The sequence below is a fragment of the Panthera onca genome, chromosome A3 (genome assembly GCF_046562875.1).
Source record: "Panthera onca isolate mPanOnc1 chromosome A3, mPanOnc1 haplotype 2, whole genome shotgun sequence".
NCBI classification, from domain to species: domain Eukaryota; kingdom Metazoa; phylum Chordata; class Mammalia; order Carnivora; family Felidae; genus Panthera; species Panthera onca.
Window position 1 is genome coordinate 131803622 of NC_138341.1, and position 19989 is coordinate 131823610.

The window sequence follows — 19989 nt, forward strand, 5'->3', positions numbered from 1 at the left end:
GACTGCGCCACCCAGGCGCCCCGGAGTCCGCCATCTTGAACAAGCTCCTTGATGGATTCTGGAGGTTTGACTCCGACTGAACTTGAATACAACTGTTCCATGGGAATATCAGCACATCATCCTCATCAATACTGTCTGTGTGATGAGCTCTGAACAGGCCATTTATTTTGCCATCGTTCCCAAATCCACCTGCTAGTGGCGAATCACCCGGTGAGCATAGCTACCTACCTTGTTAGTGTCTATCTCTGATTCATTCTCTTGGTCTTCGACTCTTTGTGGGACGCTCATTTGGTTGCCCATTACTCCTGCAATAGAGAGAGAGAGAGAGAGAGAGAGAGAGAGAAATTAAAACCCAAGACAAACAAAAACCTTCTTCCCACCTCTAAAGTTAAGGCAGCAGAGACTTGACAAGTTACTCTGGATGTGTCAACACAAGCCCAAGTTAGGTCAATTGCTTATATTTATTTTGAGGGATGAGAAGCGGTTTGGGACTTATATATTCAACAGAATTTAAGTCAAATGCAGCTCCAATTTTCAACTGCATTTCATTGCTGAGAGGAGATGTTTATCATCATGAAAAGTGTATTCAGTCCAGATAACATTTTCTTCCCTCTGAGCCCATCACAGCTGTTGCATCAAGGAGATTTTAGAAAGAGGATAATTAAAATAATACTTAGAATTTTTAGTATTCTCTGATCCTCAAACGAAATTAGATCCTTTGCTAAAACCTCTCATAGCACTGGTGGTGTTTGGGTTTTGTTTTTGTTTTTTTTTTTCCCATAACACTTAGTGCTACTTGTAATTATTTATTTGGCTGTGTTTTCATTCATTCATTGACTCAACAAGTAGGTACTGAGCACTAACTCTACACCTTACGCTGTGCCAGTCATGAGGGCTAGGACTGTGTATTAAACAGACTAGGCCCCCTGACTTCACGGAGCTAAAGTCTTGTGGGTAGATAATAAAAAGACAATAAATCCATAAGCCAGGCCATTTCCGATAGCTCAAGGCAGCATGGCACAGTGGTTAGGAGCAGGAGCCCGAAGCAAGACAACCTGGCCTTGAACCCTCTCCCTGCCTCTCCTCGCTGTGTGTCCTTGCATGGGTTAATTAGGCTCTCTGTGCCTCATAGACCTGCTACGAGGACTTGACGATTAATGCTTGTGAAATGTTTAGAACACTGTCTGGCTCAGAGTAAGTAATATCTCAGTGTTTCTTCAACCCAAACACGCGGGGTTCAATGCCTTGAATAAAAGTAAACTGGTAATATAACAGGGGCCAGGGTGGGGGGGGGGGGGCCGGAGGTGGCCGTGCTACTAACGATGGTTCTCGAATGCAGTAACAATTGGTCCAGCCTGGGAGGGCAAAACAGAACACTTAGCTTCTGTCTCTCTTCCCCCAACAAATTGTAAGCGCCATGAGGCCAGAGACCATTGGTCTTCAGCCGTTGTTGTATCTTCTTCTTTAAAATTGTTTTTAATATTTCTTTACTTCTGAGAGAGAGAGAGAGAGAGAGACAGAGCACGAGCGGGGGAGAGGCAGAGAGAGGGAGACACAGAATCGGACGCCGGCTCCAGGCTCTGAGCTGTCAGCGCGGAGCCCGATGCGGGGCTCGAACCCACGAACCGCGAGATCATGACCTATGCCGAGGTTGGATGCTTAACCGACTGAGCCACGCAGGCACCCTCCTCCCCCCCCATCCCCATCGTTGTGTCTTCTGCATTCACCATGGTGTTTGCATTGATCAGATGCTAATTTATTACTTACTGGTTGGATGGAGGGAATAATCATTGATAACTACCTCTCACCCGGCAGGTGCCGCTCCTACCATTAACTGAGCCTTGTTTTAGTAATAATGATAAAGGTCAACAATTATGTAGCATGTTCTCAGTTCCCAGCACCGTGTTCCAAATGCACTCCCTGTCTGGTTCTATTGAACCCTGCAGCACCCCTGTGAAGTGGGTGTTCTCATCACCTCCTTCTAGATATGAGGAGGCTGAGTCACAAGAAGACTGCATTACTTTCCAAAGGTCACCCAGTTAATGATGGCGGGGGCAAGATTCAAACACAGGCCGCCCGTGCTGCTAACCACCGGGATGTTCCGCATATTATTTTCTCCCTCCTTCGAAAGGAGGGAATGAGTTCTCCACCACTCACCCAGGACAGACATCCGGAATGCGGCCAAGTGAGGGTCTGACCCGGAGTATGCCTGCTCTCAGAAGTAGGGCTCTTTCAGACATTCCGAACACGTGCTGCCTTGCTACCTAAAAGTTTCTTTTTCACAAGCAGAATAATGTATGTTGGATGAGCTGCCTCATCAGCTTTTGGTGGCTTTCAGAATAAGAGCTGGGACTTTTCATTTCTGGTTGAAAACAGCCAGTGCATCTCCAAGGATTCCCATGGGCTTCTGGCCCATGGTATGAGGTTCCCTGCCATGGGAATAGACACATTCAGTCATTAGAAATTTCGGAGGCCAAAAAAGGGCCATAGATCTGACCACCTGCTCTCTTGGGGGAGTTTGGTAGTAACAGAATCTGGGGGTTTTATGTTTTCTAATCATACCGGGTAATAAGGCTGAGCAATGCTAAAACCTACAGGATGTTAGGTTATTTTGCAACATTTCCTGTTTATAAAATCCATGATGCACGTAGTTGTAATGGACTGTCACTTCCATCTATAAATGGGACATAATGGTTATAATATTGAATCCTCAAGACTGGGGTTGGCAGACAACAGCTGTGGGGCCAGTCCAGCCTGCCGCCTGTTTTTAGTGTGGCCAGTGCGCTAGGAACGGGCTTTACATTTATAAGTGGCTGGAAAGGGGCACCTGGGTGGCTCAGTCGGTTAAGCATCCAACTTCAGCTCAGGTCATGATCTTGAAGTTTGTGAGTTCGAGCCCCATGTCGGGCTTTGTGCTGACAGTTCGGAGTCTAGAGCCGGCTTCAGATCCTGTGTCTCCCTCTCTCTCTGCCCCTCTCCTGCTCCTGCTCTGTTTCTCTCTCTCTCTCTCTCTCTCAAAAGTAAAATAAACATTAAAAAAATTTGTAAGTGGCTGGAGAAAAAATCGGGAGAAGAATCACAGATCACGATACATGAAAATTACATGAAATGCAAATTTTGGTATCCATAAGTACAATTTTACTGGAAGGCAGCCACGCCCATTCATTCATGTTTGGTCTCCATGTGGCTGCTTTCATGCTACAAAGACAGAGTTGTACAGTTGCAAGAGACTCTATGGCCTGAAAAGTCCAAGATAGGCCCTTTCTGGAAAGTTCATCAACTGCTGTTGGAGATATATACTGAGTAGTGTATATACCTAGTTTGCAAAAAAGGGGGGAGAGGCAGCTGAGAGACAAATGTTGCCGGTAGTAAGACTGACCAGGAGTTGAACCTGCTGTATATAAACATAATGACAGCTCTAACAACCAAAGATGATAAAATAGTAACAACAACAACAACAACGGCAACAGATCTGGTGAGTGATTACCATGTGTTGAGAAACTGTTCAAAGGGCTTGACTTGTAGTAAACTCATTGAGTCACTGCAGCAAATCAGCAAGGCAGTGGCAACACCATTCTGATTTTGCAGATTACATCACCACCGGAATCCGGCTTTCCACAGAATTGAAAAGCGATTCACCAATGGGTTTGCAAACGTGTAAAGCTCTCGTTGTTCAGTTCGGACTTCGTTTGGGGGCTACTTTCAAAAGATGTTCGAGGGTTACGAGAAAACCTGTGGGCTGGGAGACGTGTGATGTGAGTGGGCAGGAGAACCTTTTCGTCCCGTGGAGCTGGGGTTCCATTTTCCTGATCATTGCGCGTTGGGAGTAGCCTCTTGGCGGATTCAGGGCCGAGTGGACCAAAAGAAGCACACTGTATTCGCCCGTCTTTTGCAGGGACTACCTAGATTCGGGTAACATTGCTTCCCAGCCACAGTTATAACACAGGTGTCGTGAAATCGTTCCTGCTCTTCCTTCATATTTTGCAAAGAGCAGGATTTACGTGGGACAAAACCAAAAGGTCCCTGCCACCTATTGGCCAGCGTTGGTATCAACGGAAATGAATGCGTTCGGCCGGCCCACAGGGCGAGGTCAGAATGTTTGGGGAGGTCCAGGGAAACAGTATCACAGTTAGCAATTACATCCTCTGTTGACGGTTGGCAGGAGACTGGCAAGTCCTCTCATGCCCCGGAGATAGTACATCTAATAAAACAATAATGATAGTCATATCTGATGTGTACGGAGAGCTTGCCATGTGGCTGCCCAGTGCTGAGCATTCTGGGACACAGGATAAGAAGGCGAGTCACCCGGCGCCCCTGGCTCGGTTGGTTAAGCATCCGACTCGACTCTTGGTTTCGGCTCAAGTCACGATCTCACGGTTCGTGAGATCGAGCCCCACGTCGGGCTCTGCGCTGACTGTGGAGCCTGCTTGGGGTTCTCTCTTTCCCTCTCTCTCTCTGCCCCTCCCATGTGCACTCTCTCTGTCTCTCAAAATAAATAAATAAACTTTAAAAACAAAAGAAAACAAATACCATGATGGTGAGAGTCAATCTGGGCTGTCCTGGGAAAGAAGGTGCTCGGGGGTACAGGAATTTTGTGTTGAAACTAGGGAAGCCTTTGGCAAACCAGGCTGAGCTGATCTCCCTCTCCCTCTAACCCCACTCAAGGAGTCTGTGAGGCAAGGACTCTTTACCCCCAGTTAACGGACGGCCACACTGAGGCTCTTGATGGTTCAGACAATAATTCCTGTCCGTGATGAAGTTTTCTCTGGTCTCCCACAAACGAGAAAGATCAATCAGATCAAGAGTTTTTCATCAAGAACACTGTATTCATTTGAAAGAGCCAGATTTGGGGCGCCTGGGTAGCTCAGTTGGGTGAGTGTCCGACTTCGGCTCAGGTCATGATCTCACAGCTCGTGAGTTCGAGCTCCGCGTCGGGCTCCGTGCTGACAGCTCGGAGCCTGGAGCCTGCTTCGGATTCTGTGTCTCCCTCTGTCTCTGCCCCTAACCCACTCACATTCTGTCTCTGTCTCTCTCAAAAATAAACATTTAAAAAAAAAAGAAAGAGCCAGATTTTACTTTGAGGAAAAAAAAAAAGAAAGAAAGAAAGTTTGAAGGTGACGCCTTTTCTTTCACGAACTAATAGTGTTAGTTGTTTTGTTTTTAATGACCTACTCTGACATTGAACACAAGCCAGGCCATGTGGCAAGGCGTTTTGTTTTTGAAAACGAACTCATGCTTGAGGCCTTAGCATTTGAGAGCACGGCATCAGTCTTTGCTTGGGGGTCATCCAGATGCGAAAGCCCTTTAGCTTCTCCACATCTGTCTGTGTCCGTGAGGCCAGGCCTCAAGCTGGGTTGCACATTAGAACCAGTGGGCACAGGGCAACCGGGGGCGGATTTAAACCCCTGGGGCCCAGGCCCCAACTGGACCGGTGCCCTCAGACTCTCCACAGTGGGGTCTGGGCACCGGTACCTTTTCAGGATCTTCAGGTGATTTCCGTGGCAGCCGAGGTCACTGGTTTGGATATTTGGGGGGCCCCTGGCCCCTGGATGCTGCCTGTCACAGGGATTCTCAGAGGAAGGCCCTGTGCTTCAGGCCCCACAAACCATCATCAGCCCAGGCGTCTGGAAACCTCCCCCACCTCGTCAGGGCGCTCTTCGCGGGTCTTGTGTTTTGTTAGCCTGCAGATGCAGGGCAACTGGAGTCTCCAGCTGTCCTTCCCCGAGAAGGGGTGTGCAGGGCACGGTGGCCCCGGCCAGCCTCCCCCTCCCAGGCGGCTGTTGAGAAGTGAGGAGCAAGGCCCCCAGGGAGGAGGGAGAAGGGTGGCCTGAGCGGGCAGTAATCACTACCCCCTGCTCGCCTGGGCACTGCGGCCTGTCCCTGAGGGGAAACCCTCTGGCGCGAGCCAGGCCTCCATACATCTCATAGTTGCGAGGTTTGGGACAAGGCACCGGGCCCTCTGAATGCATTTTCCTTGTGGGAAATGACGGTCTTCCTAGTGGGAACAACCATCAGCAGGCTTGGAGAGTTTTCTTTAAAAAAAAAAAATTTTTTTAATGTTTATTTATTTTTGAGAGAGAGACAGACAGACAGACTGTGAGCCGGGGAGGGGCAGGGAGAGAGGGAGACAGAATCGGAAGGAGGCTCCGGGCTCTGAGCCATCAGCACAGAGCCCGACGCGGGGCTCGAACTCACGGACCGCGAGATCATGACCTGAGCCGAGGTCGGACGCTCCACCGACGGAGCCACCCAGGCGCCCCAAGCTTGGAGAGTTTTCCATGCGCCTCGCGCTCCCAATCTGCGTGTATTGACTCCCCGGGTCCCTGCAACAGCCCTCTGGGTTGGACGCTATTCTGCCCTCAATCTTCTGCTGAGAAACTGAGGACAGAGAGGCTGTGGCACTTCCCCCAGCAGCCCTTGCTCTCCCCAGTTTTGCGGGGAAGGTTCGATGAGGGAGCCTTGTGCCCGGCACGGAGCAGGCACCGACAAGGGGAGAGAGGGAGAGGTACGTACATACCCAAGGGCTGGGGTGTTTGGTCCTAATTCCCAGGACTCTATGTTTATATTTCGCATATGGGAGCTGCTGAGACTTCTTGGTTATATGCAAAGGTTCGCTTTAGAAATAGGCTTCTCTTTGTTTCTCAGAATAACTGGTGAGCAGTGTTTCTAGAACGGGGCGGGGGGGCTGTGCTGCCCTCCAGGTCACAGCTCAGGGCGGGGGCGAGGGCGGGGCTGCTACTGGCGCCCAGGGGGTGGAGACCAGAGATGTTGCTGAACATCCTGTGGAGCACAGGACGGCCCCCAGCAGAGAGTGATCTGGCCCCAAATGTCACCAGTGTGGAGGATGAGGCATCCCGCTCTGGCGGGGGGACTTAGCCTTCTCCTCTTGCTTGTGGCCCAGCGTCCCTGCCGACCTTAGTCCCAATGGTGAGACGGTAAACGCTCCGTCCTGCGTTCACGTCCCGGCTCACACCAGCTGTCTGCCTTAGCTCCTGCTCTGTAGGGGTGAGGGGGGGAGGAAAGATCGTGACACATTCGTCCTCCTCACTCTCGGGCGAAGATCAAAAGGGTTCAGTCCACATGGTGTTTAGCCCAGCGGCTGGTGTATACCCTTTAGGGACTGAAGATCAGCCATTATTATACAGGGCAAATAAAGTGTGCCGTGTCTTTGTAAAAATGACACCTCATACTTCTCCGGTCCCTACTCTACGCTGAACACAGCTCTGAGTGTTTTCCTATATTGACGTATCACGTCCGAAATAGAACCCCCGAGGCGGGCAGGCCGGTGTTTTCATTGTCCCATTTTATAGACGCAGAAACTTCATGCACACCTTCCTTGCCCACGATCATGCTATGGCCTGAACTGTTGCCCCCTCCAAAGTCACATGGCGAGGCCCTGACTCCCCCTGGGTCTGTGTTTGGAGATGGGGTCTCTGAGGAAGCAATTAAGGTCGGAGGAGGTTAGCGGGGCGGGGCCCCGAACTCAGAGGATTAATGTCCTCGGAACAGCAGACACCGAGAGAGAGCGTGCGCTCTCTCCACCGTGCGAGGACACGGCGAGAGGACGGTGGCGCGAGAGAGCCAAGGAGAGAGTTCCCGCCAGAACCAGAGTCTGCCAGGACCTTCATCATGGACTTCTAGCCTCTGGAACTGTGCGAATGGCATTTTTGTTACGGCAGCACGAGCTGACTGATACAGATTACGTGCTGGTAAGGGGCTGAAGCAGGCTTTACCCCTCGGTAGCCTGGTACCACAGTTCAAACTCTTAACTTCCTATTTCTCACCTTCTACTGTGTCCTCTGCCCTAGAAGTTATGCTTTTATCTCATTAAATATTTATATGCAACGTAATACAACACAGAATATGAAATATCGCCTGTCTGTTTTTGCGACAAGACATCAAAATCATAACTGGTCAAGGAATGTGGTCTGCTCTAAAGTCAAGGCATATTTTAGGATGAATGCAAAATTGAAGGGTCATCAAGTATCTTTGTGCAGAGATTTAGCACAAGGGCTTGGCAGTAGTCAGGTGAGAAAATGTTAGTCCTTACTGATACTATTTCTCTCTCTCTCTCTTTTTTTAATTTTTAAGTGTTTATTCACTTTCGAGAGAGAGAGAGACACACACAGAGTGCGAGCAGGGCAGGGGCAGAGCGAGAGGGAGACACGGAACCCGAAGCAGGATCCAGGCTCTGAGAGATCATGACCTGAGCTGAAGTCAGATGCTTAGTTGACTGAGTCACCCCGGCGCCCTCTATTTATTTCTCTTATTAATGTCACGATCCCATTGGCTCTGTGTTCTGACCCATGCGTGAAACAGCCACACCGGAAGCTGCCCCTGGATGCCTCCCTCCTCTTTCACACCGATGACTGGTGTTCGCGTCACCTCGGGTTAGTTACAGGTTAACAAGTCCTGCTCCGGGGAACAGATTAAACACGAAACACAGTGCAGCTGCCCCGGAGAGAGCGTTTCTGAAGCCGCCCGGCCAGCAAGCAGCTAAATGACAGTCAGGTGGAAAGGGCAGGTCCTCGACGGCGGAATGGTGACAGAATTAGTCACCAAGTAAGCAGAAACACCTTTGATCAATGCCATGGAATGCAGGCAAGGAGGTGGGGCCTCCTCACTGCCCCGGCAAGGGCAGGGCCCACACAGCCATCTGGCACAGCCAGCGGAACAAGCCTTCCGGCCCCCACCTCCGAGGGCGAGATCAATATGAGTAAAGAGACCAGACCTGCTCGGCCAGGTGCCGTGACCCTGCATCTCCCTGTGGCCCCCAGCACAGTGCTGGGAAGGGGAGATACTCTGAGGGCGTCCATGTGCAGTGGTACAGGCTGCCTACGTCACAAGGGGGCACGTGAGGACTGAAAATCAGCCTTCGCTGTGCTCCCCAAGCCCCGTTCTCCAGTATGGGACCACGTGGGCACAGGGGGAGACGTGCCTTTATCAAAACTGCACTGGGGGTTTCAGGAATGCTTGGCAATTGACGTCTTCCTGTCAGAACACTCAGTTACGTTTGTACAAATGGTTGATGTTCCGGAAGGCTTAGAGCTTACTATCTCCTTCTTAGTGTTGCAGCAGACATCTTTAAGCTACTAGCGTAGCGGGTAGCATCATCTGAAGGCTTACTCGGAGCCAGGCAGGGCCAGGATTAGGGTAAGGCAAGGGAGGCACACAGGCGCCAAACGCAAGGAGGCATGGGAGGTCTGGGCAGGTGCAGAATCCGCACTCCGGAATGAGCACCCGCCCTGGATTTTGCCCCGGGTGCCTCGCTTGCTTCCCGCTAGTCCTGGTCCTAGGGCCAGGACCTTTCCTTCTATTGTGTCCGTTTTTCCTCGCAGCATCCCATTACTCCTCCATTACAGAGATGGAGAGACTGAGGCTCCGTGATGCAGTCCCCTGCCGCCTAGAATGCAAACTCCACGAGGGCAGGTGCCTCCTTGTCCTGCCCATCTTTAATTGGCGCTGGTGATTAAATGCATAAGAGGAGTCATGACACCCCCCCCTCAGAAAGCTGCAAAGAGGCAAAGCTGGGGGCAAACCTGGTTCCAGTGACTCGGGCTCCTCACGTCCTTTACCTCGCCCAGAGCTGCTGCGCAGAGGTGACAGAAGCCGCCAACAGTGCCGCGATCAGCAAACGTGTCACTCCGGCGAGACAGATGAGCCTGCGTGGAGCAGGGTCCTCGGCCCTCCCGGGCCCCTTTCCCTCCCTCCCTGTGAGCACCCGCCATCGTGGGAAACCAGCCAGGATGCTTGCTTTCCAGAAGCACATGCCTTCTTGGGAAAAAGACAGCCCTTCGCAAGTTTGAGAAATCTTGGGAAAAAAGCCTCCTCCCGAGGAGGACCTGACATCACAGCGTTTAAATAACCACAACTATGCCATTACTGATCCTATCTTTACTTAACATGCTGTTGTTTTGTTCACCGTGGGTGCTTTGGCATGAATTTAAAACAATTTTAAATCGTGCTTTAAAGCGGAATTTATCCTGATGACTGAGAGTTTTGGTGTCTCTTAAATTCTGCACCCATACGAGTGCCTCACTCAAATCCCGAACGGCTTGGGTCTCAGTTCCGTTCGGTGAGACCTGGGAAGAGGTCCCTCCCTCATCTCCTGAATTGTAAAATCAAGACGATGACGGCAGCAGAAGCGAGAGCCAGTGTTGATTTCAAGGGCGTAAGTGTCCGTGAAATCAGTCTCAGCCCTCACAAAGTTCGCTTGGATCGCGGTAATATGTGCCCATTTTACAGATGAGGAAATGAAGCCCAGAGAGGTAAGTAAGCTGCCCCAAGGCACCCGAGGCAGGAAGGAGCTGCACAGAGTAATGCCGACTGTTGGAGTCCGACAGCTGGGATTTGAATCCAGCATTTACCTCGAAGGATCGTTCCGAATGTTAAATAACACAATTCATGTAAAGAGCCAGGTTCACACAAGGAGTCCTTCTCCCCGTCTGCTCCACTTCCTTAGACAATGCCCCTTGGCACAGACTCAAAGCCAGCTTTACCTGGGTGGGGGGGGGGGGGGGGACTCTTGTCCTGCCAGTAGTCCCCGAATCACATAGCATACCCCTCCGTTCGCTGGTTTTTCACCCCAAGTCTTAACTCGAAATGGCCCTCAATCATTCCACGCAAATTGGAGCTATGGTTTCGTACCTGACACCGCCTACATTGTCATCTAATCCTTCTAGAACCCCTTGAGGTAAGGCTATCTTTGGGTCCATTTTGCAGAAGGTGAAACTGAGGCTCACGCATACCCAAGCCCGCACAGGGAATCAGTGGCAGAGCTGGGGTGAAACTCAATCCTCTCTGACGCCCAGCTTCTACATTTCACTGCCTGCCCCAAACAACGAGCCCCATGGCCTGCTGGAAGGACCTGGAAGCCGTTACCTGTCGAGTCCCCGGTGGGAGTGTCTTCAGTCCCCTGGTGTCACCTGGAGATGCTTCTAGAAGCTCAGCGCGCCTTGTCTCCAGCTGGTGCTGCCTGGTGCCAGGCGGTCAACTGAGCCCGGCTCCCTGCCCTTTGCCTCCTGGTCCGGAGCCTGCTGGCTGAATACACATAGCAGGGCAAACACACAAGTCCGGGTGGGGCCCTCCTCTCCGGTGATCTGATCGGCCTAGAGAAGCAGGTTCTCTTCCTGGATCCGGGGGCTGTTCTCGCCTCGCCAATAAAAACCCAGCACCTGATTCCTCTCGCACTAATGCCTGCAGGGCACTCCGAGCATCCTGCCCGGGCCTCTCACCCACTGCAGCGGCTCACGTCCACCCGGGTCGCTAACTCCCTTCCCTGGTAACCACGGGCCACGTTCAGAGCAGGGAAAACACGTCGTGTAAGGCTTTGCAGTTCTGTCTGCCTTTCACCTTCATTTATTCTAGAACACCGCCTGCAACGCCACCTCACCAGCCTAATTGGAAGGAAATAGCATCTCACCCACTGCCCCCCAAACATCGCTCCCAGAGGGCGTCGGACACGGGAAAGCAGGTGATCTAAGGGTGGCTGATGGCTCTGAAGACAGCCTGTGGCATCGGAAAGGGCGTTTCTTTTTCTCTGCAGGTTAGAAATTTAAGACAGCCTGCTTAATTTATTTCATTTCCACAATGATATCTATTAAAGCTTCTCACAAGGACATATGCAGCCCAGTATGGGAGCGTAAGTTAAAAATAGCAAATGAAGATAGGAAAATAAGAGTGGGTACGTCCGAGGAACCAGGATAGTAAATAAATATGCACGCGGATTTACAGACTTGCTGCGATGGCTTCACAGATATGGCTTTGAGCTTCCTAACAGCCAGTGCAAAAAGAGAAACATGGTAAATACTATTCGGCGTTCTTGAGAAAACATTCGGGAGAAATGCAAACTAGTAATTATTGTGGCTTTATTCATTAATATGCTCATCTAAGTACTCATCGTGAATACTTGTTGAACACTAGGCTATATATAGGCCTGGGTTAAGAATGCAGAAGAAAAGAAACCCTGTCCCCGCCCTCCCTGGGCTCACTGTAATTGAACACGGAGTCCTACAAATAAACATAGAATTACAGAGTGTGATCCTCATTATGAAACAAAGCCCAGGCTGCTAAGAGAGAGAAGCAGGGAGAGCCAGAGAAAGCCCCTTTCAGAGAGCAACATTTAAGGGACAAACATACTATTGAAACAGATACTGAATTCACAATCAGATTCACCACAGTGAGGGCTGGAAACAGGATTCTAGCTCAGCGCTCTATCTTTAAATCTGGAATGTCATAAATCTAATTATTAAGCATTTGTCACGCACACACGCTGTGCCAACGAAATCACAGAGGCCCTCTGGCCCGGGGGCTCAAGAGCTTGGGTTCAGATCGCAACACTGACTGACCGGCTACGTGACGGGAGCAGCCACTTTGCCCCCTGTCTCTGCTGCCCCCCCTTGGCTGTGAGCAGCGTTGTGGTTGTCTTTGCATCCCCCACTCCCAGCACTCTGCAAAACGAGATGGCCATCTTCCTGCCACAGGGTGGGTGCTCGACAAGCGCTTCTTGATTGGACCGGCTCACTCTTAACAGTTGTGACGGTGACTGCCATGTGGATGGATTTTACTCTTTAGGGATTTGAGCCACTCAGGCTCAAGTAATATTCCATTGTATACAAATACGACATCTTCTTTATCCATTCAGCAGTCAATGGACATTTGGGCTCTTTCCATACTTTGGCTACTGTTGATCGTGCTGCTATAAGCATGGGGGTGCATGTGCCCCTTTGAGACAGCACATCTGTATCCCTTGGATACATGCCTAGTAGTGCAATTGCTGGGTCGTAGGGTAGTTGTATTTTTAGTTTTTTGAGGAACCTCCACACTGTTTTCCAGAGTGGCCGCACCAGTTTGCATTCCCACCAGCAGTGCAAAAGAGATCTCTTTCTCTGCATCCTCGCCAACATCTGTTGTTGCCTGAGTTGTTAATGTTGGCCATTCTGACAGATGTGAGGTGGTATCTCATTGTGGTTTTGATTTGTCTTTCCCTGATGATGAGTGATGTTGAGCACTTTTTCATGTGGATGCCTTCATGTGTTGGTTGGCCATCTGGATGCCTTCTTTGGAGAAGTGTCTATTCATGTCTTTTGCCCATTTCTTCACTGGATTATTTGTTTTTTGGGTGTTGAGTTTGCTAAGTTCTTTATAGATTTTGGAAACCATCCTTTTATCTGATATGTCGTTTGCAAATATCTTCTCCCATCCCGTCGGTTGCCTTTTAGTTTTGCCGATTGTTTCCTTCGCTGTGCAGAAGGTTTTTATTTTGATGAGGTCCCGTAGTTCATTTTTGCTTTTGTTTCCCTTGCCTCCGGAGACGTGTTGAGTACGAAGTTGCTGCAGCCGAGGTCAAAGAGGTTTTTGCCTGCTCTCTCCTCTAGGATTTTGATTGCTTCCTGTCTTATGTTTAGGTCTCTCATCCATTTTGAGTTTATTTTTGTGTATGGTGTAAGAATGTGGTCCGGGTTCATTCTTCTGTACGTCCCTGCCCAGTTTTCCCAGCACCACTTGCTGAACAGACTGTCTTTATTCCATTGGATATTCTCACCTGCTTTGTCAAAGATGAGTTGGCCATAGGTTTGTGGGTCCATTTCTGGGTTCTCTGTTCACTTCACTGATCTGAGAGTCTGTTCTTGTGCCAGTGCCATACTGTCTTGATGATTACAGCTTTGCAGTATAGCTTGAAGTCCTGGATTGTGATGCCTCCTGCTTTGGTTTTCTTTTTCAGGATTGCTTTGGCTATTCGGGGTCTTCCTGGTTCCATATAAATTTTAGGATTGTTTGTCCTAGCTCTGTGAAGAATGCTGGTGTTACTTTGATAGGGATTGCTGTGTTTCGTTCTTACTAAAAGTAAATGCCACGTACTCAGTGGTTTTTATTTCACTTCTAGATACTTGTACATGCTACCAACACTCTCTACCTTCAGTTTATTGATGAGCAAGGAAGGGTTAAAAGGAAAAGAAGCTGTGGGTTGCTCTCTGCCTCCCTTTCTGTGACTTCATTTCCAGTACACTGGCTAGTAACAGGAGACAACATGAGTAAGAAAGGACAAGATGGAGTTCTTTTGTTGTTCGTGTTTTCGAGAATGCGTTGCCTTCTTTCTGCATTGGGAGCGATTTCCAATTTAATAGAAAGCATGACCTCTCGGGGCTGTCAGTGGCCCTACAAGCTCCATTGTAGATACCACGCACACGTCTTGCATTCACTTTGAGGCTTGCTGGTCCTCTAGAATTATCTGCCTGTGAGGCATCATGAATGTGATGTGCTAAAGGGACGGCAATGGACAGGGGCGTGTGCATGGACGTGTCTTCTCTGCCCACATAGACGCCTCAGTGTCCATCAGATTTTTTAAAAAATACTTTGCTTTTTTTTAGAGCAGTCACACCTGCGCCCTCACATGCAGAGCATCCCTGCTTATCAACATCCCCCACTGGAGTAGTCCATTGGTTACAATTGATGGACCTACACGGACACGCTATACTCACCCGAAGTCCACAGAGTTATTCTCTCTTGATGTTATGTGTTCTGCGGGATTAGGCAAATGTGTAATGACATCCACCTGCTATTGTAGTGTCGTACAGAATAATGTCACTGCCCTAAAGATCCTCTGTAGTCTACCTATTCATCCCTTCTTGCCCCAACCCTTGGAAACCATTACTTTTTTTTCAAATTTTTAATGTTTATTTATTTCTGAGAGAGAGAGAGAGAGAACATAAGCAGGGGAGGGGTGGAGAGAGAGGGAGACAGACAATCCGAAGCAGGCTCCAGGCTCTGAGCTGTCAGCACAGAGCCCAACGTGGGGCTCGAACTCATGAACTGCAAGATCATGACCTGAGCCGAAGTCGGACGCTCAACCGACTGAGCCGCCCAGGTGCCCCAACCCTTACTGTTTTCAATGTCCCCTAGCTTTGTCTGTTTCAGAATGTCATGCAGCTGGGCTCAAACAGGATGTTGCCTTCTCAGACTGGCTTCTCTGCCTTAGTGACATGCATTTAAGTTTCTTCCATGTCTTTTCAGGGCTTGACAGCTTGTTTCTTCTCAGTGCCGAGTACCGTAATAATAAGAGTAGTATTCACTTGCTAAGGATGTCATGGTTATTTTCTAGTTTTGGCGATTATGAAGAAAGCTGCTAGAATCACCCACGAGCAGGTGTCTGTGAGGACATGAGCTTCCAGTTCCTTGGGGCAAATACCAGGGAGCACAAACACTGGACCATATGGTAAGAGCGTGTTTAGTTTTACAAGAATTCGCCCAACTGTCTTGCAAAGGGTGTGCACCATCTTGCCTTCCCACCAGCAGTGACCAAGAAGTCCTGTCACTCCACATGTCACTCCACATCCGTGGCCGCACATCATGTGGCCGGGGTGCCAGATCGGGCTGTCCTGTCGCATTTTACTTCCACCAGCAAGAGTCCAGAGATGAAATTATTAAGGATTTCAAAATGGTGACTGCAGGGCATTAGTCCAAACTCGGGGTCCTGAGCGTTGAGAAGGACGAACTTTTTGGTGGAAGGATTTACTTCCTGGTGTCCCCCCCACCACGGGGGTTCACTAAGTAGAGAGCTCTTCTTGGCCATACGTACTTTCGGTGGTGGTCACCGTCACACCTCGTGACTCAGTTTGCCTCTTAATCTTCGCCCTTTACAGTCTCCACCCCCTCTTCAAATATTGACGAACTCATAAAGTTGTCAGCTCCTGCAGTCAAACTGCTCTCCTGGAATCTGTATTGCAGCCGGTCAACTGTGTCCAAAAAGAGTCCACTGGAAATCTGAAACCTGAACCCTCTCCGGCACCCTTTCTGGGTCTCTTCCTGGACGGCCTTGCCAACGCTCCCTCCTCCTATGTGCGGGATTCTCTCTCCCTCTGAGCCCATTTCAGCTGTGTGCTTGATCACTGAGCCAGACTGGGACATGACCCAGACATCACAGCGTGGTCATGTGTGCCGAGACAGAAAATCTAGTACACGCCTTTGTTTTTTGGGTGTCCACCCATCACTGGCCATTCTTCCGAGCCCTTGCTTATATGTTCGCCAATATGCTCCTTATAATTTGGGTAAGGAGAAAACAGGCTCAGAGAAGCATAATGTCTTGCCCTCAATCAGACCAGGGGCTGATGCTGGAATCAAGTTCCCAAGGCTAAACCTGGGACCCAGTCTCGGTTAGAAACCCAGACTCTGGAGTCAAACAGTCTGAAAAAGAATCCTGGCTCCAGCAGCTGATTAGCTGTGTGACCTTGAGCGGGTGACTTGCCCTCTCTGTGCTTCAGTTTGATCGTCTATCAGACGAGTCTATTGGCAGCATCCAAATCACAGAGGGGTTGTAGGAATTAAGTGAGCTAATTTGCAGGGACTGCTCAGCACTGTGCCTGGCACCTAGGATGCTTAACGAAATGACACAGCCACTTAACGGGTAGGGCTGGGGTTTAAACACATGCATGTAACTTCCGGACCTGGGCTCTCAACAGCTGGATATATATAAAAATACGATATATACATCCATGCGTAAAGACACCAAAAGGCACACACAGGTCATTAAAAGGAGAGAAAAAAATAGTAGTAACAAGGCCGACACGCGATCTAGAACCCACGCGCGGACCGCAGGGAACGTCGATCACTTGATTACGCTCATCTGTGTGCAATCTCTGTCTCGGAATCATGTTTCTAACTCAAGCAATATTTGGGGAGCTACGCTGGATGCCTTCCCACGTCTCACCCTCCGACTCCCACTGGCGTGTGAGAACACCTTGCAAAGGACGGGTCAGCGAGACGCTTCAGTTCAAAGCACAGATTTCTGACTCAGCTCATTCTCTGGCCCTGGTGACAGAGTCGGGCTATGTTGCCGTCCCCTGCAAAGGCCACGTCTGCCATTTCCCCTAATCCAGAACCATGGTGTCCATCATTCCGTGTGATTTACTGGCCTCCGTGAGAGAGGGTTGGCGATCATCAGCAGAGTGGTGACGAACGGGGCCCCTGGCGTCAGACCCCAGTTTGGATCCTGGCTCTTGCGTCCAGACTGTGAGAAACCGACTAGGGTGCACCTCCTCGCTCTAAAATGGGAGCGTTAACGTCTGCCCTGAGGATCACATGTTTCCGAAGACAGAAACCCAAGCCCAGACGCTGGCCCACGCTAAGGGCTACCTGCTGCTGTCGTCTATCACCCAGCCCACGGAAATGGGTGGATGCTTAAGACCACGATGCAATCACTGACTCAGAGACTAAATGTGTCTTCCCCGGGACCATGCACCTTCTTTCCTTGCAAAAATAGCATCTCGCTTGCTCGTGTACGTGGAGTGACAGCCAAAAGTCGGCACCTTGCCTCGTTTGTTAACTGGCTCATGGGATGTTGAATCCAATGTGGGAGAGACCATACTTGGGTTTGGATCCTCTTTCTGCCGCAGACCTGCCAGGTGAATGGAAGCAGGTTTCTTAAGCTCCCTGGGACTGTTTCCTCGATGTGACACGGGAATGCGATGACTGGTGGCTCTCGGATGTTTAGGACGCTGCCCGGTCCGTGACTTGTGACGGGTGTCAGCGGAGGGCAGCTCCTGTTATTATTATTAACAATATCCCTGAGGTATGAGACAAGGACTATGGAAAGGGAGAAGCCACTTGTGTTGCTTGAGGTGGAACAGGCTCCCTCGCCCTCGTAGACACTTTGCGCTGACGTTTTCCTTCATTGTGGGGGTGTCCTGGACCATATGGGATGTCCGGCAGCATTTGGGGCCTCGCTGGGTGCCAGTAGCAGTGGTGACAACCCAAAGTGCCCCCGGACGTTCCCAAATGACCCCCGGGGAGTAAAATCACCCCTGCTGAGAACCACCGGGGAAAAGGGTGGGCGAGCGTGGGGACCGCTTTGCAGGTATACGTGAGCTCTCGAAACCTGCAAACCCAGAAGGATAAGAGCCTTGGAGGAAGCAGGATAGATATTCCAGAGAGGGGTGAGGGGCGGAGAAGCACACAGCAGGCTCTGGGGTCATGCGGTCGCCCGGCAGGGGAGCGCAGGACATCACTACTGGGGCTCGTAACGCCACCATTCACACCAAAGGACAAGGCTGTGAACGTGGCCAGATCAGGAGAGCTTGATTGTTACCTTGCTTCCTTGCAGTCTGGGCTTTACCCTCGAAGGTGTTTAAACACCTCGGGGGAGCGTCGGCCAGACTACATAATGAGATTCCGACACCTGCTACAACATGGATGAACCCTAACGACTTTATGCTAAGGGACATAGATCAGGCACGAAAGGACAAATGTTGCGCGACCCTCACTTCCATGAGGCACCCAGAACCCAGAACAGGCCAGCTCACAGACACAGGGGGCAGAATGGCGGTTCCCAGGCCGTGGGGAGGAGGGGTGGCGGTTACCGGGTAGTGGGGACAGACTGGGGTTGGGGAAGATACGACAGTTCGGGGGGAGGCTGGCCGCACAATGATAGGCAGGTGTGGAACGCCCCCGAGCTGCACACTTAAAAACGGTTCAAACGGTAAACGTTATGTCCCACATATTTGATCACAAGGAAATACAGAATGCGTGTTCCATTTGAATTTTCCCAGAAAGCCAGAAAACGAATGAGTAACAGCTTTAAATATATATCCCAAATGTTGCATGGATGGGTGGGAATATGTCCCGTGCACTCTTTTGGACATAGTTGCACTAAACGATTATTTGTTGCTTATCTGGAGTTCAAATTTAACGGAGTGTCCTGTAGTTTTATTTGCCAAATCCGGCAACTGTGATTTGGGGCCGTTGCTGAGGAGGGAGCACTCGGGGGGGAAGGAACGGTGACCCACAGACCAAGGAGGGTGCGTTTAGCCAGGAAGAGCAGGAAACTGACAGGGGCTTAGATAGAACATTTCTTGTTTAGTGAACAGGAAATCCACAGGAAGATGCTCCCTTGGTTGACACAGAAGCCCAACGGTGTCTTCAGACTCTTAGAGAAGAGTCTCCACAAACGTTCGTAGATATTTTTATTGAGAGTGGCCCACTTTGGGGACACCTGCGTGGCTCAGTTGGGTAAGCGACTGACTCTTGATTTTGGCTCAGGTCATGATCTCAGGGTTGGCATGTTCGAGCCCCACATCGTGCTCTGTGCTGACAGTGCAGAGCCTGCTTGGGATTCTCTCTCTTTCCCTCTCTCTCTCTCTCTCTCTGCCCCTCCCCCACTCTCCCTCGCTCTCTCTCCCTGTCTGCTCTCTCTCAAGATAAATACAACTTGAAAGAGCGGCCCACTTACATGTGATCCAACACTCTTGGGAGATAGAATCCTTGCCACTCTTGGGTCTGCGTTTGGGAAGAGAGGGGCCACGTTAGCTCCTATATGACAGCACTGATGGGAAAGGAGACACTGACTTCAGGGATCCTAGGGTAGACCTGGGGACTAGATTTAGAGTGTGGGTGGGTAGGGGGTTCACCTAATCTAACCCACGTGATTTGGCAAGACTGGGTTCCAACACCAGCTTCAAGGGCACCCCGCCCCCTGCTTGCTCAAGTCTACAGCGAGATAAAAGCCACGGGAGGGACAGCACAGCCCCGAGAGGCCACTGAGACAGTGCATGAATCTGCGTGAACTGGCAAGGAAATTAAACCGTGTTCGACCCCCACAGTGTCAGGAGTTGGGTTCTTTCTTTTATTTATTTTTCTTTTTCTTTAAAACAATTTTTTTAATGTTTATTGATTTTTGAGAGAGAGAGAGAGAGAGAGTGTGAGTGGGGAAGGGGCAGAGAAGGAGACACAGAATCCAAAGCCGGCTCCAGGCTCCGAGCTGTCAGCCCAGAGCCCCACGTGGGGCTCAAACTCACGAGCCGTGAGATCATGACCTGAGCCGAAGTCGGATGCTTAACCGACTGAGCCGCCCAGGCGCCCCTGGGTTCTTTCTTTTGATCGTTAGAATTAATGGTCTCCATGCTGAATGGTGTCCTTGGGCGTGGCAAGAGGACAGGAATCTATTTTCTGCCCCTTTTCCAGCTTGTTCCAAGTCTTCATTACGGTGAACCTACCCAT

At 50.3% G+C, this 19989-nt stretch overlaps 1 protein-coding gene across 12 annotated transcripts in view; it reads right to left on the minus strand.

Annotated features, from left to right (window-relative positions):
* BCAS1 (brain enriched myelin associated protein 1) overlaps positions 1-11029 on the minus strand; it is a 104768-nt gene extending 93739 nt beyond the window's left edge. For 4 of the 12 annotated variants that reach the window (XM_078443934.2, XM_078443932.2, XM_078443940.2 and 1 more), the window contains exons 1-2: positions 10882-11025; positions 229-305 (exon numbers count right to left, since the gene is read on the minus strand). In XM_078443934.2, coding sequence (XP_078300060.2) covers positions 229-300 — 72 coding nt within the window. In that variant the 5' untranslated portion in view covers positions 301-305; positions 10882-11025. Of the gene's footprint in view, positions 1-228; positions 306-10881 lie in introns of all 12 variants that reach the window. The other 8 variants (XM_078443941.2, XM_078443939.2, XM_078443933.2 and 5 more) reach the window with 5 other exon arrangements.
* Between the last annotated feature and the right edge of the window lie 8960 nt (positions 11030-19989).